General features: G+C 32.2%; 1 protein-coding gene across 2 annotated transcripts in view; it reads right to left on the reverse strand.

Annotated features, from left to right (window-relative positions):
• The window catches only part of LOC127716239 (mucin-6-like), a 29729-nt gene extending 5272 nt beyond the window's left edge, over positions 1–24457 (reverse strand). The window contains exons 1-2 of one of the 2 annotated variants that reach the window (XM_052222364.1): positions 24401–24457; positions 5167–5222 (exon numbers count right to left, since the gene is read on the reverse strand). In XM_052222364.1, coding sequence (XP_052078324.1) covers positions 5167–5209 — 43 coding nt within the window. In that variant the 5' untranslated portion in view covers positions 5210–5222; positions 24401–24457. Of the gene's footprint in view, positions 1–5166; positions 5223–7538; positions 7633–24400 lie in introns of those variants that run through there. The other variant, XM_052222363.1, reaches the window with a different exon arrangement.
• Positions 24458–25757: the final 1300 nt, after the last annotated feature.

A 25757-nucleotide genomic window follows, 5' to 3' on the forward strand; every position in this document is an offset into this window, starting at 1 on the left:
AAAAAAATAATTTCTTTTATTTTTTTCTAAACCTAGATTATTTGGTAAATGTTGTCAACATTCACAGAGCCTAAATTTGAATTGCACACATGATAAAATCTAAAAACGCTTTAATCAGAAGGTCATATTTACGAGAAAGAGCTATTTTTTTCCAATTCATATTATGTATCTAAGCTTTTCATCTCGTTTACTTATGTCACAAGGGATTTTTTGTAAGTTTCAAATTCAACTAAAACAAAAAAAATATATAGGCGAACAGAATTAAATTATAAAATTACGTTTAACAAAAATGTGGCAACTTTCCATCGGATTAATTGTATGTATCACATGAATGGTTATACATAACCCTTACATGTAACTCTTTCAAAACATTAGATAGATTGGTATAATCAAACCAATAGATTCCCATCAAATTAACATAAACACAATAATAGCTGCTGCATCAATCGCGTGGATTGTTATTTACATCAAAAAGTAACAAATTTGTCAATGTTTGCTGTCGAAGGAGTATGGCTAGTTACTGATTTGAATTGACGTCATTGGGGCTTACACATATTTCGATTCATCACCCCGATGATTAATTATACATTTAGGGTCATTATAGGGTTTCAAATGCATGTATAGCATTTTGCAAAGTGAATAATATACACCTATTGACTGGTTATGAGAATAATAGCAAGTTTGTTGTTCCTGAGATACCAACTATTGCTCGAGGCGATGATGATTAAATGTTTTGTTATAAATAAGGCAGTTAGTTTTCTCAATTGATTTTTTTCACATTTTTCAAGTGGGGCCTTTTATAGCTGACTATACGGTATGGGTTTATCTCATTGTTGAAGGCCGTACGGTTACCTATAATTGCTTGCATCCACTTCATTTTAACTTTGATGGATAGTCATACCACATCTCCTAATTTTCATACATGAACATGCAGTAGGTTTAAACTAGTTTTCTTTTAAACCGACTTCCTATCCATTTAAATCTCGACCATAGGAATATCAAAAGGTAAACAAAAGAATGTGCAATAAAATCAGTACAAAAAACTCTTAACTTTATAATACCGGTATGATAGATAACAAAAACACCAGTACAAGTTCATGAATAAACAAATGATCGCAGCTACCGAAAGCAAGCTCAAGGTACTTATCTTGCTGATATGAAATCATCCTGTCTCTTACTCAATTTGGGAAGGGGAGAGAAAATGTGCATAACTTCAGTTGGCAGCATTTCAACATAGAAGACGAAGGAATTCGTAACTACAATATTTTATCATTTTCACAATTTGGAACGGGTTATTTAATTGTTTGTTTTAAAAATGTTCCTGATTCCATGATTTACAATGCACAATTTTCCTCAAAGAGATAAATTGTATATGTTCAAAGCAAGAATATGCTATAATGCTCGTATTAAACTGAAACTTATGACTTTTCAAGGACAAGGGCAACTAAATTTTGAAGATTCTCGAAACTGACAGTGTACTTGAATGTCTAAAAAAGTTCGTTTTTTTTCTTCAAGTTAGACGTTGATTCCCCTTCTGATAACAGGGAGTACCCTTATAAACCATGAACAGCTTTGTACAGCAAAGTAGCCAAAGAAAGATGTTCATGTTAATTCACGGAAACCTTAAGGTTCACATTGGGTGTAGAAAGAGGGGTTAATGCGGCTGTGCGTACCACAAAGTTATTAGTATCATATGACTGAAAACGCGGAAATAGACTAGAATGTTGTTTTTAATTTTCCCGTTGCAGTCAATTGACAGATTTTTTTTAACTATTTTTGCTTATTGGTAAGGATTTTTATATTTAAAATACCCAATCTTTTACAAAATTGGATAATGTGAACAAATTACTTAAATCGTGAAAATGCAAAGATATTCGAAATTAAAGTCGTGATTCTATTAATAACTGAATTTCGGAGATGATCGTAAATATTTGTTGATTATCTTACATTCTTTTTTAACAGAGATCTTTCTATTCTTTCAATTTAGAAATTTTCCATTTATTTTTGTAATGGATAATGAGGATCAAGACTTCAAAATTGTTAAGATATAAAAGTTTTTGGGTTAAAAGATGTTTCCCTGCCTTCATTAAAAAAAGTTGTGTATTTTACGGCAATTATGAAGAAATATTCTTTTGAACCATGTAGGTCTAGATTAAAATCAATATTTATTTTCAATGTCAAGGATATTCAAAGTGATGGAAAATTGGAGGCATTATAAGTATCAATTCGTGTGAAGTTTGGCAAATGTTAGCTACTGTCTTAAATCGTTTAAACATGTACAATTTTATTTCTAGATTAGTAATGACATTATCGTTTAGATACAATAATGTTGAAAATCCTGAGCATCTGCAACCAAACTCATTCGGATTGGATCTTAACTTTATAGATACAAAAATTCTATTCACCGGTTTTCGGCACCATCTACCTTGAGAATTTAGTAAACTAAGTTACGCGCATCAGCTTTCTTTCAGTGACAATGTTATATTGAAAACTTCGATATGCGCCCTAGGTAAATTCGTACAGAAGTTTGATTTTTTTAAACAAAAGTAACATCTAAATTCAATTATTTTGTGTACTGAATAAATAGGTTAATTTATTGATTGTTTGTAGTCTGATTTACGTCCAGTGGCAAATACTTCATCTATGTTGAGGAAGAGAACAAATTGACAATTAATACAATACGTATGCCCTGTAATGTAGGGTCGACCTGGATGATGGGCGGGAACTTTAGAATGCTACTCGAAAATAAGGGTATATTGGACTCTCTCTACATAAGGCTGCGGATTTAACGTCCCCGTTTTGGTCGGACATGGCTGCGTATTTATACATCTAACAGAGTCAAACGGACGCACACTTTGGAAAGGATTCTACTTTCGGTCGATAGAAAACCAATGTATGACCATTTTTCTATATAAAGTCAACCCTTGTGGTTCTGAATAAAAGAAGGTGTGGAGTATACGCCTTACATTGAGACAGCAACCCAATGACAAAAGAATAACCACAAGACATCTAGAGAGCAACATAGAGTTTTAATCAATAGACAATATGTATGATACGCATTAAGATAGGCCAAACGACCATGTCTGGTGGGGTTTCTGACTTGGGACAGGCACATACAAATTTGGAGGGGTTAAACTATTTTATGTTCGATCTCAACCCTCCCTTTTTAATACTGATCCGAAGTTTAACAAAACGTACACAAAAGATCGAACAGTAAAAACAGTACACGAAAAGCACTCAACTCTAAAGTAACGGTATTATTTATATCAAAACACAATTTATTTTTTGTTCATTTATGTCGTACTAAAGAATGCTCACAGTTACATAAAGCAAGCTCAAATTACTCAACCTGTTGATAATAAACTATCCTGGTTTTGTTAGTAAAATTACAGAATATTGCGTAATTCGTCCCATTAAAGAAGCTATTGAAAGCTTTGGTTACAATAAATTTGTTTTGCATGTCAGATATCGTCTGTTATTTGTAACTTTTGCATCACAAAGAAGCCAATAGAGATGTCTTTAAGAAGATCTGGAGTATTTTCGGTTATTGTTCCATTTGATTAAACTTTTCGCCAATCACTTTTGACAATTATCCCAATTCGAAAGTGTGTTCGGTACAAATTGACTCTTTTTTTATCTTTACGTGCAATAGATGAAGATAGAAAAAAAACCGGTAAGTCCTGGGCTTGTTTTACAAAACTGTCTTATGACAAATGTTCGAATTAAGTCTGTCCTACGACAAAAGTCGTCACAAATCTGCATCGAAAATAGGCATCTCTAAGTTTTGTGTTAAAGCATTCTTGTCTTAAACAATAATGACGATGTTGTATATTTGTCTACTCTAAAGAACATTGTTAAGCTGATGACTGAATTAATCCTTTGAATGTAGATGGAGATGAAATGACAAGAGAGGTAAAGACTATCTCCAATTTTAATCCTTCAACTGTATGACCTAATACGACCACACGATATGACCAAAACCGATACTGGTGTCATTTAAGGTACTTGTTACATATGTCGACATGTGTAACAATACATGACAATTGTCCACCTTGCATCAAATTATAATTATTGTGAATAGTGCCACTATACATATGAGAGCGTTGTTATTACACATAGATTTCTCAGTAGTTGTAATATGTACCGATTCATATTATTGAAACAAATGAAGCCTTTCGTTTCTCGTTTTTTATATAGATTAGACCGTTGGTTTTCCTGTTTGAATTGTTTTACACTGATCATTTTTGGGACCTTTATAGCTTGTTGTTCGGTGTGAGCCATGGCTCCGTGTTGAAGGCCGTACTTTGACCTATAATTGTTTGCTTTTTACACATTGTGACTTGGATGGAGAGTTGTCTCATTGGCACTTATATCACATCTTCTTATTTCTATATTCTCCACCATTTCCCTTTATTTTTTTATTTTTTCTCAGTAGTAATATACTTAAAAATTTTATAAAGCTACCTCTTAACTTTTTTTTATATATTTACTAATGCAATCACGGTGAACGATTAAATATAGACCCGTTGGGATATTTTTTTTCGAAATTCCCTCTTCAACAGTTCATTTAAATATAATGCGTTACCAATACACTTATTTACATTCAGGATAAACAAACGTTTTTTTTTCAATGATCTAATGTATAATTTGTTTGCAATATCTGGTATGAATATTAAATTTCTATTGACTTTTAAGCCCAACATTTCCTGTTGCTCTGATATTGCAAATGGAAGATCGCAAAACGGTCCAAATAGAAACATTCATGTATAAATTTAATTTATCATTACATAAAAATGGCTGATGCATGTTTGGTTGATTTTGTAAGATTTTTTTTTTTAAAAGCGACCATATTTTACCTACCAACCTTATTCCCACAGGTAACATACAGAAATTGAACGTTGTCAAGGTAGCACATAAAAAAACATTATGCATCAGATCAGAGAAATCCAAGTTCCACACCAGGAAAGCCACCTCCCAAAACTCAAAAAGAAGAATCATAGAAATCGTTTTCTTTAGAAAACGTTATCAGTTTGAGAGCTATTTACAGCAACAATTATGTTCAAAATATCTTTCACAAAATAATGCAATGCTGAAATTTGTAATACTGGAATTCACTATTAGAATTCATTCCATAAAATATTGAAAATACAAAGCGAATTTACTTACTTGTAAATAACGGGAAAATGATAATAATTATCTTCGTTTCCATCTTAAAACTCCGTCTGAAATACAACAAAGACAACATTTATGTAATTTTCCATGAATAATTACATTATTGAATTGCCTATATACTAAAGTCATTTTCAGTTACAGTGAACAATTTACTGGTACGGAAACCTAGTAGACAGCTCATTACTTGAAAACGGCATGGTTGCGCTTTAGCAATTTTACAATAATCGGATGTGAGAAACTCTGCCAAAGGGTAAATTCATTTTAAATTTTTTTTTTCTCTTTTATTAGGCATATCAGGATGGAACAGTTCAATGGATATTACCAGATTTTCTTCTGAACTGTATGTAGCCAATTATACTGACTTGAAATTAAACATTCGTGGTGATATCGATAAACCTGTCACAGTTTGGTAAGATCTATCCTTTAGGACAAATTAAGCTACTCGTTAAAGTAACAAGGATTGTTTCCACATTTTTAAGCGTGGATCCAAGAGCGTAAGACAGCAATCACAAACTTATTGACGACACATCGTGTCTATAATAGTATACAAATCATATAGTGTAACGAAGTCGTAGTTGCAACGTAAACAAAAACATTGAAAAAATGATTGGCTGCATGCATTTAAAGGAGACCTGACATGAAATCTCCAAAAAAATCCAATGAAAATACTAGTGTATAAAGGACGATCCGTATCTTTGAATGTATTATTGACGTATACACTAAACTCCTTTTACTCATATATATATATATATATATATACAAACAATCATCTTAAGAACACTGCAAACAACCTTTAAAGCTATAAAGGTTGGCATAAACTAGTGGCATGCGGAGAGGTTAAGTAGGTGCCATGAAGTCGAGTGTAAAACGTCATATCTAGAAACCTAAATCAGGTCGAGTAAAACACTATAACAAAAAACGATCGACACACAAACAAAATATTATGTAAACAATCAGCAACTTTTAGGTTGGTTTACAAATATTGGAAAATAAAACAGTTAGGTAAACCAAATTATAAGCAGTTATTACCCATCTAAGTGCAGCAGCAAATAGCAAATGACGACACAAATGGAAGACGCCAAAGAGAAGGTTGAACAACACGAGGGATGCTACAACAGGATGTGCTATCCCTTGCGGAGGACATGAGATCACCCCAACTTTGGTGGTGTTTTTGTTGCTCAGTCTTTAGTTGTTCTGTGTAGTATTTTGGAGTCTGTTTTTTCGTCGAGCGAGACCCTCTTGGGCAGTCACGGTCGTAAAACACCCCTAGTAGTAGTTTTGATTTTTGCCATGCTATTATGGGTTTTCTTCTACGTATCATTTTTCATTGTCCCTTTGTTGTCTTCGTTCTTTTTCTAACCCACTTAAAGACGTATGTGTGATTTTTTTACACAAAATCCAGAAAACAAATAGAACAGTTATGAAAAGACAACTGAAAAACTAACTGTACAGATAAAAGATTCTAAGAAGTTTCCTACTCACAAATATAGATAGGAAATGTTGTTCGATTTCATAATCGCCTATTAATAAGATCGATTGGTATGGTTTTTTTGATAAAGTATAAATCCTCAAACAATCCCACAATTTCTGCTGCAAAATGTCGGCATTTGTGTAATCTTAGCTTTCTGTGAATTTTCAGGAATGTGTGTTGAAAACTGTAGAAGGAGTTATTACACATAACTGATACCATGTTTCGTAAATTTTTGCTGAAAATTACTAAGTTCCCCTTTCTGAAATATTGGGTAAAATTCCTCCATGAGAGCATGTTCACAATATGTGTTCCGTCTTTGTTTGAAGTTTCAAAGATCTGGGTTGAAAACTGGAGGAGGAGTTGATTAGACAAAACTGGTACCCACTTTTCCCCGCCAGCCGCCCGTCAACCCAGCCAATAAAGTAACACGGTTGTCCATAATTTACCAAAAATACGAAATGCAAAGATATAAGTATATTTATAATCTTCAAGGCAATATTTATTAAGAGATGCCGCCAGTTTGCTGCTTTGTAAATGGCATTATTACTGTCAAAGTATAGGATGCTTATTTAGGAAATGGTAATTAACTTGAATACATGTACGAATATTCACTTAGGCTTTGATTGATAAGAATTGTATAAATAAACATGTATTTTGACCTATAATAATTGATACTTTTTACACATTATGACTTGGATGGACAGTTGTCTCATTGGCACTCATATCACATCTTCTTATTTCTATGCAGGAAGTTAATTATTTCCTTTTCTATTAAAAGAACATTTTCAAATTATATTCAAAACAATTTCCAATTTATGTTGTGTTGAATATAAAGGTTTAAAACTTTTAAGTCGTAAAATGAAAAAAAAAATAAGAAGGATTGAATATTATTTACCTCATATAAGTCTAGTCCAAACACTCATTACTTCACAAATGCGTTATTTTTGCTAACAAGTGTATTTTGAAGAACAGTATTTGATTCCAAATATTGAATTCCAATCGAATCGCTTTTCTCAAATTCCATTATATTTTCCGAAAACATTTACACGTTCGTTATACATTCAAATTCTGTAATTCTATTCTATCGTGACATAGCGAGAACAATTACGCCTAATCTTCAGATGTGATTTCATTGGACAAAACAAAACAACAGAATTGACGAACGTGTAAATAAATATTTCCTTAAAACGTTTTCTATCATGTCAGTCTGACTGGAAACAAGATAGAAAAATACATTAGCATCAACTTGGCGACACTGTTGTAAAGGCAAATCGAATCCAATCATTTTACTTTATAAGCGGACGTTTTTTATGTCTTTCTCATATTTCTCTTTTCTCTCTCTTTCTCTCTAGATTTATTTCAACGTTGAAATATGACCTTGGCTTACTGTTTTCATTAATGCAGTGTCAATTCTTCAGGTAACAGAAGAGTTTGCATTGGATTGAAATACTTTTATTCGTTTGTTTCACATATAAAAATTGTGGGAACGTTGGCTATGTCTTTAACATTTGAAAAGATCCCCATAAATAACTTTTTCAGGGGTTCATAGGGACCTCTATCACAAGGTACAATTTCAGTCCTTTACCCTTTTATTCCAGTTGCAGTCCAATTTCCAAGATTTCATCCGGAACGATTTACTTTCTATAACCTATCTGATTGATCAATTATTTAATTTCTTCTTGAATATGCATGAACTATTTAAAACTGGGTGTTAAGATATGTTGATTTTCTGTCCAGGTTTATTGTACCTCGTTACAACGACGAAACCAAAAGCAACGTCATATTTTGCTAAGAGATTATGACAGTATGAGAACCTCTATTAATATAATAGGATGCCGTTTATGTATACGAGTTGTGTAATTGGTGATTAGCATTGATCTCGGGAGCTTATGTCATCCATTAGCCTCTAAGTATAAAATAACTGACCAAACTGTTAACAGAATACTAATGAAGGTTTTATAAAACATTGGTACAGACGCCAAATCTATTTAATTTCGTATGTAATACAACGTAAGATTTGACCGCTGATATCAGATAAGTTAGTTAATGCAGTGAGTGAGTGATGTTAGTGTAGAAACATCTACGATCTGTAAACAACTGAACATATACAATGTATCCATAACCAATATTTAACCATAACAATAAACAGTGTAATGTATTTAACGTTACGACACCGAAGGTCAAAAACGTTTACTTTCGTAGCATCTGAGAAATCATTTAAACAATTTTAAATATTTGGAGAAGAAAAAGTATGTACGAAAGAAACACTCATATACACTGGAGTTATTTTTTTTTATCACTTTTGAATTCTAAATTGCATTGACTTTAAAGAATTTGACTAATAAAATAAAAACAGAAAGCATTGAATCGGAACTGATAAAATTGTCAATTGGTTGTTTCATATTTCGTCTACACAATATAAACAAGGTATGAAGCATGCCCGTTTTAATCCAATGAAGTCTTTTTTTTATTTGATATGAAAAATGTGCGGTGTGCTTTATACGTCAATAAGATAAAAAAACAAAAACAAAAAAAAACTACCAGATAAAATCATAAAACTCATTTAGAGGTCAATATACGGTTTAAACAGAAGACAAGTGTCAAAACAACATGTGACTATAAGGGTAGTTGGTATGATTGCCTAGGAGACAATCATCTACTAGAGACCAAATGGCAAGGACGTGGACGCTAAGCTCCAGATAGCCCTAAAGACAGAAATGTTGTAAATAAAATTCGTCTGGAAAAAAAAAACATCATTTATTCATTAGTTGAAATATATCGTTTAATTGTAGCTTCCAGTGACAGTGTGTTCTCTAGGATCGGTAATTTGAATCTTTTGTCTATTTTTGTTTTTAGTATTGATCTTTCCCACTGATTTTAGTTTGTTCCTATATTATGCTGTTACACCCCAGTTTATTGGGGTAGGGGTTGGAAATGTTTAACCCCACCATATTTTTCATGTTCATGTCCATAGCCAAGAATTTGTACTCCAGGAGTGGTTGTTGGTTGATGTTTGCCATAACCATATATTTTCGTTTATTTTGTTACATTTCGTCATCACGGAGCCTTTAATGGCTAATTATATAATATGGATTTTGCTCAATGTTAACATGAACTATAACATATGTTTGTAAAAATCCCCATTCAGTTTTTATATATCACCTTTTTCAAATTCAAGTTGACCTTTTACAGGTAAAAGAATGTGTTTGTGAGGACTAGCTGTCAAAGCTGCAACTAACAACTGTTGTGGTGTTTGTAAAATTTCAGTTATCGATGTTTATTTTATGCATTCTTATTTATTTTCAGACATCTTTAAGAAACTTATGAGTCAGTATTACATGACAGATGATATTAATGTCAGCGTGGGGCAAAACGAAATGATCAATAGCAATTAATATCGTCTGCAGAATAGGCATAAATAAAGCTTTTTAAGTATGAATGTATTCCTCTGGGCATAGATATACTAAGAACGGTTATGCGTTGAATTGATTATGTAATGTGTCTTCTTCCAAGAAATCATGTTCAATGCAAAAAACACCAATCATTTGGCATGGAATTTTCCATAGAAAGTATGAAGATACATTCTAAAAATTGTGCTTATATTTTAAACGTGTTGCGAACTTTTGTGCTTGGGAAAACGTTTAATTTCTAAACACAAAAATATGTGGTATGTTTAGACACTAGACACTGTGCATTGAACGTGTTTCTTTGCTGAACATGTCTAGGTACTTTTTCAAACATCTGAAGTTTAATATGACTTAATCCTAAACATTTTCAATATTTGAGACATTGATATCACGTGACAATAACTCGGCATAAAAAAGAAAACAGAGAATATCAAAACAAAGAGACCACAAGCGGTTTGAATGGGAAATGCAAGTTTGGGCTTATTATGTAACATTTGGGCTAAAAATATTCTACGTTTGGGCCAATGGCAAGTCGATATTTTGGCTCAACTATGAAGTCGACATTTGAGCCCATCCTCCCAGTAAAGGTAAAATACATGAATAATATCTATATTTCAATTTTTTATCAATATTCTATATGAAATAGATTAGCATACATTATATTTATAACATGTTCTTGTTTTATGTACCCATTCCGTTTGCCAGACAGTGCCCTTCTCACCACGGGGTTGTGAAAGTAGGGTGTTGGGAAAGACAAATCTCTACAGCACTAACTTTTGGTTAAACTATGTAAAGATATAAATAAAAGTACATTCAATAGATTTTGCTCAAAGATTAGTTCTGGTCCTTTAAATCTAACAACCTTTAAAGAGTGTATTCTTGTGATACTGTGTTACTGGCTGACCTCCACTGTCAACTCATTTCCATTGGATAGTGTAAAACCTTTCACACTAGGTTTTCTCATGACAGGATTTTTATGAAGGTTGTATTTCTATTTTCTTTGATTGAATATCTTACATATTTTATATCAAATATTGATACTGATAAATTATACCTGTAATCTACCTGTACAGGTTAAGAATAATAATTAGCCCAAATGTAATCTGGACTACGAAAATTTTAGCCCAAATGATACCATAGTCACGCTTATGATTTAGCCAAAATGTCTTGCGCCAGTTTGAATAACTGTGCATAAAGTAAATAATGGTAGGGTTTTATGCTTATATCTATTGTTCATGGCACTGTCAATTCTTTAATGTATTGCTTACTTCTTTGGAAAATTGCAAATAAAAGACATACAAATCAATGAATAGGATATATTTCGAAAAAGGGGAGGGCCTGGCGATTTAACTGTTATTCCTGAACTAAGCGATGCTGTTCAATATCATTGTTAAAGTTGCATATGTCTGGAATTAATGTGTGTATTTGCATGAACATATGAATAATCTAAGACATTTTAATGTTTCTCGTTGGTCAAATAATCGACAAGTTAACTTGGTTAAGTCAATATTATTGTTGTTGTTGTTGTTGTTAAGGAGGGGGTAGGGGCGGGTCCAATGCCTCCGAGTCAAATTGTGTATCAGAAAGTGTATAAGTTTGTCTAGACAACACATAGTACATGCATGTGCATTTGAATATTTCATTCATTATTTTCAAAAAGTATTATTACAGTTCTAAATCAAAAGCACACATGTACATATTCTTTAAAAACAATCAGAACAATGTTCTTAAACAACAATAACGGATGCGTATTGATAAACAACTGGAAAAAGTTTCAAATTTGGCTAGAAAGATTCAAGTGCAGTAGTAGCCTTTAAAAACTCATCAAAGATACCAAGCTTATATTTCCGAACGCCAGACGCGCGTTTAGTCTGCATAAGACCAATGAGTGGCGCTCGAATCAAAACAGTTGGAAGGCCAAATAAAATACGAATTTGAAGAGCATTAAAAACAGAAAGATAGAATAAAATGCCAAATACGGCTAAGGCAATCTATGTCTGGGGTAGACAAATCTTTGTGTTTCGAATAGTTCAACATTTTCTAAAAAGCAATTTAAGTTTATGTATGTTTAAGTTTCGTATATTATATCAGTTTGTTTAGTGAAACAAGTTTTGAACGATGTCTTTGTTGGAGCTAAGTTCTTTAACCATTTAACCGTGTAATATGTGTAAATATGTATATCTACAGATTCCCTTTTTATGTAGTTTTTCTCTTTCCATACAGTATCTGTTTGTACGGAAGTTGTTTAATGAATAAGGCGTTGCTTTTTATTCGAAATATACATGAAAACTTAGCCGTATACAGTGTAATAGTCCTAAAATCCTGATTATCAATACAAAATACAGTATATTACCAGGAATCATACATGTGGTTGTCTTCTAAATCATCAGGGACATAACAATTATACTAATTAGTATACTTTTCATAAAGATCATCATTCGTTTCGTTTACCTCATACTTAAACTACATGTATCTTAAGTTTTTATTAACCTAAGGTAAACTATGGATCCATACTGCCGTCTGGTACACGTATATGTTGTTATATTGGACGGTAAGCAACCAGAAATCAATCAATCATATTAGATAATATTAAAACATCAATTGAGATGTTGCTTTTTCAATTTCCTTTAATTTCCTACTGTTGAATTATTGAATACCATTTTCCTAATCGAATTTTAAAGAACAAGGCAAGTTGACATTGCAGAAAGAATTCCTACCTGATCTAAACAACTTTCCATCCAGTTATGCGGTGAGTTTAAAGTGCATGCAATGCATAAAACATGCAAAGAATCCGATGACAGTGTTGTGTTTTCAGTGATACTTATTATATCCTTTCTAAAACTGTTACACCCAAAATATGAAGTGCTTAACAAAACTGTCATTATGCAAAAATAGGGTTAATGGAAACACCCCAGTTGATCTGATTTAATGTCAACGAAAATAACACTTTATAAATTTCATACGTCCGAAGCGCTTTTCTGAATTGACCTTCATCAGAAACGCTCACGCCTAAACATTTGAAAGCCAGGGGTGTGTAAAAACGTAGAACCGTTAGGAAATAGATATAAGAAGATGTGGTATGAGTGCCAATGAGACAACTCTCCATTCAAGTCACAATTTGTAAAAGTAAACCATTATAGGTGAAAGTACGGCCTTCAACACGGTGCCTTGGCTCACACCGAACAGCAAGCTACTGAATTACTAGTGGAAAACCATTCAAACAGGAAAACCAACGGTCTAATCTATAAAAAAACGAGAAACGAGGAACACTTATGAACTACATCAACAAACGACAACCACTGAACATCAGGTGTATGATCAAAAGGGACAAAACAAGATTAGCCAAATACTAATGGGGTCAGCCTTGCCAGAGGGAGTTGGAACCTCAGTTTCGTAATAGTTTCGAACATTTATCATCGGGGAATATTGTTTTCCTGGCTCTAGTATTTTTCATTCTTACCTTTTTATCTTAACTGTCTCCCAGTTAAACTGATCATTTGTTTTGTGAGATTCAGGCTCCAACTTCATGATACGTTTTACAGAAAGGTGGAAATACTAACTCTTCTCTAATATTTGCATTCGAAAGTTAAATCGTTTGATTCCTTTGAGGACTTCTAGTTTCATTGAAGGCAAATGGAAATGTATATTTAGAATCATTGAAACAAAAGTAACACTTAGCATCAAAAGGACTTTCTTCATGAGCTATTTTTATTTTTATTTTTATACATATTATCAGTATTGTTAAAATAATTGACACCGAAGAAGGCTATTTGTTAAGCCGAAATATTTGTCAACACGATTTATTAACAACATCTTCGTATAATACCATCTTATATTAGTATCGTTGTGCAAATCTCTAGACTTATATATATATATATATATATATAAGATCCACTCATGGAGATAAGTAGCCTCTTGGTTAATATTATACAATAATTGTGGGGGAAGAGGAAGAGGAAGTGAGAAAAATTAAATTAATTTGTTAAGTTAATATAGTATAATAAGATTTCATTGGCTTAAAATATATGTTTTACGGCGTTACCTTTTTCACAAAAAAATAAAATAAGGTGATATCACACGAAAAAAAGGAAATACAAGTTGAGTCAATCATTTTCAATCGAAGATTTTCTGTAAAAATCACAACAACATACAAATTAAAAAGGCTTAAACACGATTTACATTTGAGTCGTCCAAATTTCGTATGAATAAGCCAAGAAGTTATTGCGTAGTGCTGCATGCTTTGTTGGATTTGGAATAGAATACTAGTAAAAAACTTATGTATATAAACAATAAAAAAAAAACATGGCTTTGAATGGGGAGCTATTTTTTTCCACATTTTTATTAGTATCATCTAAAATATTTAACTGTGAAATTAAATTTGATGAGGTCTGGATAATCTACAAAATAGAACATCAAAACAATCAGTGTTGTGTGGATTCCATACGGAGATTTCAACTGTTTGTGGAAGAATTGCAAGTAACAAGCAAATTAAGTTAGTCTGATAAAAAGTAATTATGTCATTCAAATAATGCAACCATTCCCTACACTTCATATGGAAGTTGTCCCGTTAAGATTTGACGTTAGAATTTGGGATATTTATATCAATCAGTATTTATGTGCAGTAAATCAATACAAGGGAAATATATGATTACATTAATGAGAATATAATCACTATTTTCTGAAGTATCTATATCCTGCGTTGATGTAAGTTGTTGTTTGATCATAACAATTAAGGATGTTCTCAAGAAAATCAGATTCGACCAAACATTAATTTATTTTATAATGTTATGAAAATATCGTTTCCAAAACGCAGCTACGCTTCATATTAAAAAGTACACGTTATGTATGTGCTAAAGATTAAATATGGTGCCAGTCTCTATGTTAATAGTGATGAGTTTATATCCATTGTGGTAATTCTTTTTATGAATCTGGTCCCTTGTATAACCATTTAATCTCTAGAGCGAAAAAAATACATGAAAAGCTAATCTTGATTATATTTATCATAGATCAAAATATCTCTTTATATTCCCATCTCCTTTGTTTGTAACTGAAGCAAATAAAGCCAAAGACTAAACACGAGACACGGAAAGGGTATATGGGTGGATGTACAGCAATAACCATTCCAACGGCTAACTAGGAAATAACCGAATGTTGAAGGAATCAATTTTTAAACAGCTTGCTCTCGATCGTTTTTGCTGAATCTTCGATGATTAGCTAAGGAAAGTAATCAAGACTTGTAGCAAAATGTTTTTTTTTCGTCGACTTGAGCTTCACTTTTTTTAGATACGTAATAATATACGAGGCTTGCAATAAATCTAAAAAACAAAAATTCCGACAACAAAACAGTATCATAAAAATGATATCAACAATGATAATGCACAATTATGCGAAAGAAGATTGCACAAAAACGTGTTTTGTTGAAATTGTGATTTGTGGAATATATATCTCAATGCACAGCCGCCGATATCACAATATATGACGGTATATTTTAATATCGGTAGATTCAGATATTTACCTGCATGTTTCTATTTATCTTTCTAACTATCATTTACACCATATATTTATCTGATTTTGTTTATCTGTTATCATTATTAATTACACTGTCAATAAAATCTCGTATTAGAATACTCTTAATGCTAACAAGAGATACATCGTGACTCAAACGTTTCCATGGAAATTTGAATTTCAAGTAATTTACTTGAGACCATGCTGGTACTTCCAACGACAAATAAAAGTAAAGGTTAATGCTTTTGAAAAATTCTACAATTTTAAATACACTTTCTAGTGACAGTAACTGATTGCATTTGAACAAAGTGGGTAATTGCTAGTATAAAATAAAATTCATTTGCATTCATTTTGTTGCATAAATTGCACTAGCAACAAATGTTAATTGAAAACTGAACTCACATTATACTATTCCTGAAATTCAGCATGGCAAGTTGATTTGTGACTATATGCATGTTTTAAGCAATATATTTCCATTATGGCAACTTTCAAAATAAGATTTTAACCTTAGAAAAAACAAAATAAGAAATACGGTATTCCATTTTTTAGTTTGAAATGAACAATGATATAAATAAAGGCAACAGTAGTATACCGCTGTTCGAAATTCATAAATCGATTGAGAAAAAAAACAAATAAAAAACTTTTGAATTTATTTTTTTTTTTAATTAAGTGCTCTTGCATTTAGCGTCTACAATTAAACTCAAGTTAGTCAGGAAAAAGAAAGTTCAAAAATCGCAATGGAGTAAGTAAAATACTTGTTTTTAAAAAATAAATGTATCAATAAATTAATACATTGTCGGAATGATATTCATCGAAAGGCAACGGAACTACTTAAATGTAAATGTCATGTATCTGTGACAGATTGGGACATAGTAGTACTAATCAGTCTCCGGTCTGTTTCCTATTTTGGTCTGTTTTCTATTTCGATTGAGATATGTAAACGCTCCTTTTATCAGTTCATTATATATACCGGATAAGGTAATTAAGCTTTAAATCTAGCCTTTCAAAATGGTACATACGAACGTGACTAATCTCTGGACCAATACGAGAACCTTTTGTGTTATATGCATTAACACACCATATCAATTCTTTTCCTACATGAAATATATCGTTGAGATTTCTTCCTTAAAATAGTTCCACGATGTATTTCATGAAACTGTGGAAAGTAATTCCGCATAAGTCTGGAAGCTAATATCTTGTTTATGAGGAAAACCGAAAATATTATAAATAATATCAATAAATATGTATATTTATTAAGCCAATTATAAGGGTCAATATAGGAGTCGATTGAAGACATTATTACTAGGTTTGACAGTTCATTAATTTGAACAGCATAATATAAGATGAACTAAGACAAGATCATCTTTATTTCAGACTCAAAAGGTCCATATATATATATACATGAAACAAAATATTCTGTTTAAATAGGATACAATGTTAAAATATTTACAGTATTACATGTAATTATATTTTAAAATTTAGTTATAACTCATTGTACCATACTCTTAACAATGCTGCAGAATACAATAAATCACTTCTAATTGCATATAATATGCAGAGAGAAAAATCATCATGCAACAATATAGATGAAGTCACAATGTTATACATAACTTCAATTTTCCAAGGTTAGTATTCCATATTCGTGCAAACACTACGTCATACGACCTTAAGTCTGATTTCAAGTAGTGAATTGTCGCAAACCGCAACGGTGTTCTCGTGAAATGGCCGGATCAAATCAAAGACTCGAAAATTGATAGTTGCTGTTTCTCGACGGCGTTATACTAGAACAAGGGGTCGATGGAATAAAACATAAAGGTAACATGTAATCAAGTGCTGTGTCAATGTGGGACTAGTTAAAATATTAAAATGAATACCTCTATTTGCATAAGATTAAGCGCTTTTTTTCCGCTTAGCACGAAACATATACTGAGTCATAGCAAAGATTGGTTGGCCCGGAGTCAGAACAATGTGTACTTGTAGGATGACATGCAGACTTATTGGCACTGGACGTTAAAGTTAACTTAAACAACCAGCCATCCACCAAAGCGATACTAGAATTGCTTACTGTTTATCCCCAGGGACACTCGGGTCATTAAAAACAAAAATGTAATTGCAAAACTATTACCGGTATGGATGTGGGTTTAAACAACCCGTTTGCAGAAAGATATATCTTCGTGGTGTAGTATTACCTAGTTCTATGTAAACCGTCACGTAAACCACTGATAAATTCATTATCAACATGTTAAAAGGAGGAAACAACCAGGGTAACCAAGTTGTAAATATAATCTTATTTAAAATTTAAAAAAGATATCATCATCAGGCTAAATTAACTTACTTTAATACAAATATAAAGAGCTGTTATGTGATTGTCAATGCGATCAAACAGTGAGAGTGAAAACAACCATAGGTCAATGTACAGCTTTTCAAGAATGAGTTAACCCCATACCTTATAGTGAGCTATACAAAATATTTATTAAACATTGCTGACTGGATACCAATTATGAGATTCATTATTGCCCTCTCCGATAAATTACATATACTACATGTTTGTTAATCATACTTTATCTATTAACTGCTAAAAGGAATTAGGTACTGACAATTGACTAAGAAACCCATTATGTAATCCGATAAAACTTACAAAAATGGGAATCCTGAGCAGTCATAAGTCGGTTGTATGTTCCCTCTGAAACTTCAACAAAAGAATGATGAACAACTGGATCTTCCTACAAACTACTGGGAACTTGAATTTCAAAAGTGAAGCGTCCTTTCATTCATTAAATGGCTGTTTGATTCTCCACAAAAAGCTTTTTCGAAATTATTCAAATCTATTGTATGCACAAAAACAACGGGGCTTCGGGGTAACTGTGAAACTACCTACTCTAAAGGAGGGGGGTATAAATCGAATATGGATGCTAAAAATTCAACTGATCTGTTTAGAGTGCTTACAATTGAAGTCGCTCCAATAGTAAAACATATATATTAGATGTCTCTAATCTTAACACTAGAATTCCTCATTCAAAACTTAAATATAGATAGAAAAATATTCCACTTACAATTTGTTTCATAATGCAGAATGGTTCACGTTCAAAAATGGACAAATTATACGAACTTTGTAAAGAAACCACTCTGATTGAACAAAAAGTTCACTGAAAATGTCATCAACTATATACTGACTTCTGTTATTGACAAAATATTATTTACGTTTGGACGACGTGTTACATACAATCAGCATTTCTATGGGAACTAACTGTGCCCCCTGTTTTCCGACTTATTCTTTTATTTTCTATGAGGTAGACTATATTCAGGAGTTTTTCAAGTACAATGAAAAAAATCTGTCATTATCCTTTAACTACGCTTTCTACTATGCAGATGATGTCCTTTCACTGAATATTTCAAAGTTTGGTTATTTGACTGTATCTATCCATATAGAAATAAAGGACACCACAGATACAAATAAGTCTGCCTCATATCTTGACTAACACCTAGAAATTGACAAGGATGATCGGTTGAAAACAAACTTAATATATATAAGACAAAAGAGATGATTTAAATGTTCTCATTATGAACTTTTCATTTACGTTTAGCTACGTTTCAGCAGCGCCTGCACATGGAGTATTATCTCACAATTGATACGATATTCCAGGGATTGCGTTTTCCATCTCGATTTCTGTGAGAGACGGTTACTGTTTACCAGGAAGCTATTATATCAAAGGTTAAAAGTGGTTAAGTAGAAGTTATTCCTTCGAAAGTTGTATGGACGCCATCATGATTTAGTTGCCCGATATGTAATATCTGTGTAGAACGGATATATTCCACTTGTCATATACACATTCCCGTCCTTATTTCCTCACTTGTAACATGATCGAATGCGTCATCACATGCAAGAGCGTGTCACACATGAAGCATGAACTGCCTACGCTCATGGGCCACACGAGATCACACCCCACCCCGTTTTTTTATGCTCAATCTTTGGTTTTCTGTTGATTTTTGTTATTGTCTATTGTCATTTTGTCGTTTTTATTTTTTGCTATGGTGTTTGTGCTGTGTTATTGAGCTTTTCTTTTTCCTTCCTGTGTATCTTCATTCTGTTTTTATACATTGATTACACTATTTTTCTGAACTCAACATTGTCAAATTTACTGGACCATGAAGAATACTTAGTTTTGTCAGTGCACTAGTGACGTTTTGGGTTTCAATGAGCGTAATCTATGTATTACTGGTAAATTATTAAGTCAGGGATTTCGTTACCACAAATTACTTAAAACCTTTACTAAATTCTTCCATAGATACAAAGATTTGGTTTGCAAGTTGTGCAGACGGCACAGCACATCCTAAATTTTACGGCGATGTTGTTTACCGAGCCCGAAAATTTATATATGATTCGGGTAAACTTATCAATCCTTTAAATAAACTTATTCTAAAAGGTTACCAATTCAACACTGTAATTAGATCTTTGAATATTGTTTTTATTGGTATAAATATTGATCAGTAAATTAAATTCATACTTATAGTTTTGTTATACACATATGCACTTTAATGGTACTACAATCTGTCGATCCTATATTTTGGTTTTGCACAAGATCATGTTTTTCTCTACCTGTAAATGACGTCTTTACACTAAATCCATTGGATATTGGATGTGTACTGATTGATATTTTAGTCTTAAATGCACGATGTTTTCATTAGCCGTTGGCTTTGAACTAGCTGTCAGTAACTGTGAGTACTCTCCGATCTGTACTTAGTGTCCTTTTTGGTGTTAGGGATGAGGGATAGATAAATACCCTGCCACGTCCGTTCTGTGTTTATGTTTGATGTTTTTATGCTTTGTATCGATCTGATGAGTTAAGCCTTTTCAACTGATTTTTATAGTTTGTTCTTATGTTGTGCTGTTACACCACTGTCCACGTTTAGGGGAAGGGTTGAGCGCTAACAAACATGTTTAACCCCGCCACATTCTTTGTGTGCCTGTCCCAAGTCAGGAGCCTTCAGTTCAGTGGTTGTCGTTGGTTCATGTCTGTCATATTTGATTTTTGTTAATTGTTTTGTTATTAGGCCGTTAGTTTTCTCAATGGAATTGTTTCATATTTTTTTTATGTCGGGGCCTTTTATAGCTGACTATACGGTATGGGCTTTTCTCATTGTTGAAGGCCGTACATTTGCCTATAATTGCTTACATCCACTTTATTTGAACTTTGGTGGATAGTTGTCTCATTGGCAACCATACCTCATCTCCTTATTTTTATAACTGTATTTGCATATAATAAGTATTTAAGGAGGTTTGTTTTGTTAACTTACAAACTTTCAAATGGCGGATATCGTTCCAGCAATATGTCACTGTGGTTGAAAAACGTATTTGATCAAATCATTTGCAATCAGATTGTATGTTAGAAAGTGTTGATGATTCCTCAAGATGATAAGGAAGAACTAAAGAATCATCTTGGAGAAGTAATGACAAAATCAATTTGTAAGTCCTATGATAAAACACAATTAAATCTCATGTCCTTTAATTTGAGGTGACAGCAACTTAATTTGAATCCATTAGTAAGCAGAAACACTGATGTGTAGATGTAATGAGAGAAAATGGAATATGATAAGTCAATGTAAACTTGAATTTGAAATATTACTTCCGTATAATAAAATCCATTTAAATAGTTAAATAGGCATTCAATATACTTTGTGTCTAGTGAAACAAACAGACGAAATAAATGCCAATGAAATGGAAATATATGCATGTTTTAATATTCAATACGTGTAAATGAAGACTTGCTGACGTTCAGTCCTAGCGAACACCGTGGTGTTTAAATGATCAAAATGTAATATTTTAACGCAAGCAGGAAACGGGCAACATTTCATTGATGTTTATGGGATGACTGTATGGTCTCTAAGTGACTTAAAAGCTGAAATATTTTGTTAAGAATAAAAGAAAATGTGGGATACATCTCAATGAGACAGAAAATTTAGTCTTATGATATTCTTATTCACTGTAACAGTTGTTAAAATCTCCAATTCACCATGACTGAAACGAATTATATCGAGTCTATTAGATCACTGTAGATACATTTTTGCTTCCGACGCGGACTATAAGATACGTGTGAAAGGAAGCATTTTTAATTTTGATGAAGAGAAAACGTTAAAAAAAAACCAACCGATTCATTTTTTAAACAAACTTGTGACACAGAGATATGTCTCGTCTGAATGTAATTTTGATAGTACAATGCCAATGTTGAAATTAGAATGACAATACTTTAACATGTAAACTATGCAAAACATTCAAAGTCAATGAACTACGACTTAACAGGCAGGTCATTTAACTTCCGAAGAAATGACAATGCTAATACATCTGCATACATTATACCATTGACTTATAAGTTAATCAAAGATAACTGACCGGCCTAAACACAAAATTAAATTTAACATGTAAACTATGCAACAGTTACCCATGTGGAGCAGGATCTGCTTACCCTTCCGGAGCACCTGAGATCACCCCCAGTTTTTGGTGGGGTTCGTGTTGCTCAGTCTTTAGTTTTCTATGTTGTGTTTTTTGTACTACAATTGTTTGTCTGATGTTTTTTTTTTTCTTTTTTAAGACATGGTGTTGTCAGTTTATTTTCGACTTACGAGTTTGAATGTCCCTTTGGTATCTTTCGCCTTTCTTTTACCAAGTCAATAAACCGTGATGAGGGCCGGGCCATATAATTTCCATAAAAATGAGAAGTGCAATTAACCGTGATGAGGGACGGGGCCATATAATTTCCATAAACATGAGAAGTGCAAATGATAAAAATACTGCATATATACCAAGTTAAATACTTTTAAAAAGATCTATTAAATATTTTAGACAGCAACACCTACAGTTAATGACATTGCAGGTTTAATTGCGACTTCAAGCACGTGTATCTAATGTTGTCTTCGAATTCAAATATGAGTCGAAATTGCGTCAAATAAGAATAACATCGCAAAAATGCTCTGGTGTTGCTCATTATAATGTACTCATTCCGCGCATACGTAGTATCTTTTTCGCTGGAGATAAAATAAAAACAAGTTGATTATAAAACGATCTACTTGCCATTACACGTACTGTGTTACAACCCTAGATAAATCCTAGATTTTTATATATCCTAGTTGGTTGAGTGTTCTAGGGCGCTGGACACAGTGCAAGCGGTGTATTCACGATGTCGCAGATGGGTTTCGAATCCCGTTGAGGGAAGAACAATGTTAGCAAATTTGCAGATCTAACATTGTTCGACATCGTGAATACACTGCTTGCACTGTGTCCAGCGCCCTAGAACACTCAACCAACTAGGCTATATAAAAATATATAAACACGTCTAAACATGACAGACATTCTCAATCTGATAACATGTGTTTATACAGGGCTAACACCATAATATTTCATTTTATTACTATGCCATGGTAAACTATTGAAAGTGTGTTGTTTCTTAAATGAATAACATTTTAACCACTTCAACCAATTATACAAGAAACACCATAACCCTTTAAACAATATAAAAACAATTGTAATCTTTACGATATCAAAATATTATTAAGTACAAGATTACAATATGTAAAACCTGTAGATATTTTATCAAGTTACACGATTTTGTTAAGAATTTTCTATAAAACCAGTTTGACATCAACCAGAATAGTTGATGGGATTTACATTCAGGTCTCATATTGGCACCTTTTTGTGATGCTGCAAGAATGTAAGGGGGATTTTAAGTACTTATATCAACTCTCTCTTTCTCACTCTCTCTTTCTCACTCTCTCTAGCTCTTTCTCTCTCTCTCTCGTGTAGTGTCAATCAACAGTTTTATATATGAATTACCTTTAATTTGTTATACAACATATCATTTATGTGTTGTATGTGTATATAATTTGTTATATAAAGTTCCCTCATGATGTATTGGTTCTTTTCATTGTTTACTCTTTGTTAATTAGAAAATGAAGACTTCAGATAAATATTATTATTGAATGTTTACTCTAAGGTTAAGATGACTATCGTGTGTAGGGGTCATTTACTTGGTCTTGTCCAGCTGTTAATTATCAAATCTTCCTTTCTTGTTACGAGTATTGACGTACATGTATATATGAACACTGTCGGATTTACAAGGAAGGTGACGACATGTGAACTTGTCTGTTATTCCTTCGTTTTATTTCACGTGAAACCTTGAATTGTTTGATACATGTATAACGATTCTCTTATATTACATAACAGTCATCCTGAACATGCATGAAGTATTTTCCACTGGATGTTGATCAACCAACAATCAATCAATACATAACAGACATTTTACTTTTTATGAACATATATCTACAAAAGACTTTTTATAAATATGTTGTTACATTCGAGCATAATTGATGTTAAGAGTAATCAACTAATGTCGGGGTAAATTTCCTCTTATTTAAATCTTTGTTTTGTTATTTGGCATTGGACTGGACCAATAGCGTTGTTTCTTATTCACTTTTATTTTTTCAAGAAAGAGGATGCGTGCATCTAAACCTACCATACAACATTATTTAATTTCTACATTAAACGCATAACAATTCTCTTTTCTATCATTTTTTAATCTACTTATTGCTTTTACTAATGAATTAATATTCCCTGGATCATTGCTATTTGACAGACAATCTATTTGTAAGGACGATATATCGAACTGTTCTATCTTAGTATAATGCTTTATGTTGTCACAACACTGTATAATTTCTGTATATACATGCAACAAAATGTATTATATAATTTTGCAATTACAATTTGGTCGCAAAAATTATTTATTCAGATCCATAATTTGAAAGAAAAAATATATGGTAAAAAATACATATTAGAATAAGAATTATAACACCATACCTTTATCTGTAAGGACATCCGTATGCTTCCCCAGACAATCTGATGCCGCTAGATACAACTTATAGAGGATATTAATAGATCAAACAGTCAAACGTTGATACAAAAAAAAGATATATCATATAATTATTTCCTCCAATAAGAAACTTGAGTTGTGAGAAAAGAAGTGAAACGCCATGATCGTCAACACTTAAAAAATGGGCGTCTTAATTAGGCATTGAAATATTTGATAAGGGTGGGTTAGATTGTCTGTATAGTATAAGTGATTTCAAATTATCTTAATTTGTTTTGATAATAGTGAACTGACCTATGAACTAATAAGATAGGACATGCCAAAATTAGCAATATAATTTCATTCTGGAATGATAATGGGAAGGAAAGGTTAATGAAATATAATCATGTCAGACAAATAGCAGGCATAGACTTGCAACTATATACGCACATATCATGTATATATATGGTTTAGTCATTTTTCCATTTACGAGACGTTACACTATTTCTCAATTGAATAGTATTTTTGAATATTACTATTTGCAATATTTTTCATATTTTCATTGATAGTTGATGTGAAATACTTGAGATAATCACATAAGCATTTTATATGTTTCCCTTTACGAGACGTTATACTATTTCTCAATTGAATAACCTTTTTTGAATATGAATATTTGGAACATTTTTTCATATTTTCATTGATAGTTTATGTGAATATTTTGAGATCATGAATCGATCCCATTGCCATTTTATTTCCTGATTTATCCTTTCCAATTTTAAGATTTCAAATCTTTTCTGATAAAAAAATTTGAAACTAAATGCAATTTGAATAAATCAGTGCAAGTTTAATTGCAATTTTAATTCAGAAAAAGGAAATATAAAACGTGCTTGTGCAGTAAATCGAGCTATCTGTTTTTATCTGCCAGTTTACTTTGGATAATATAATTAGTATTGCTAAACTAAATGTGTGTGTTGCATAGGAACACAACCTAATTAAGCTCTTTATTGCTCTTTTCAGCGTGAATCGAAATTCGATCATGTTATCGACGAAGAAAGCATATCATTTTGAAAAATAATAAAAGGTAAACCTGAATATGGAATTGAAGAAAGGAAGCTTGTCTTCAAGCAAATCAATTAATATTTAATTCAGTTGTAGAATCTAAGCCACACTTTTCCAACGTGACTGTTTCTAATTATAAAATATCGAAGTGTATCCATTGATCGCAGAATTATCTAAGAGTATTTTCCGGTTCATGTTATACTGTTATCATATCATTATTAAAAATGATAAAGAAAAGGTAAAATTGTATATCAGTTGTCATGTGATATTCGGCAACTCTGTGTAATAAAGTAAGAGGAAAACGTATGT

This window comes from Mytilus californianus, unplaced genomic scaffold (assembly GCF_021869535.1).
Source record: "Mytilus californianus isolate M0D057914Y unplaced genomic scaffold, xbMytCali1.0.p SCAF_9, whole genome shotgun sequence".
Classification (NCBI taxonomy): domain Eukaryota; kingdom Metazoa; phylum Mollusca; class Bivalvia; order Mytilida; family Mytilidae; genus Mytilus; species Mytilus californianus.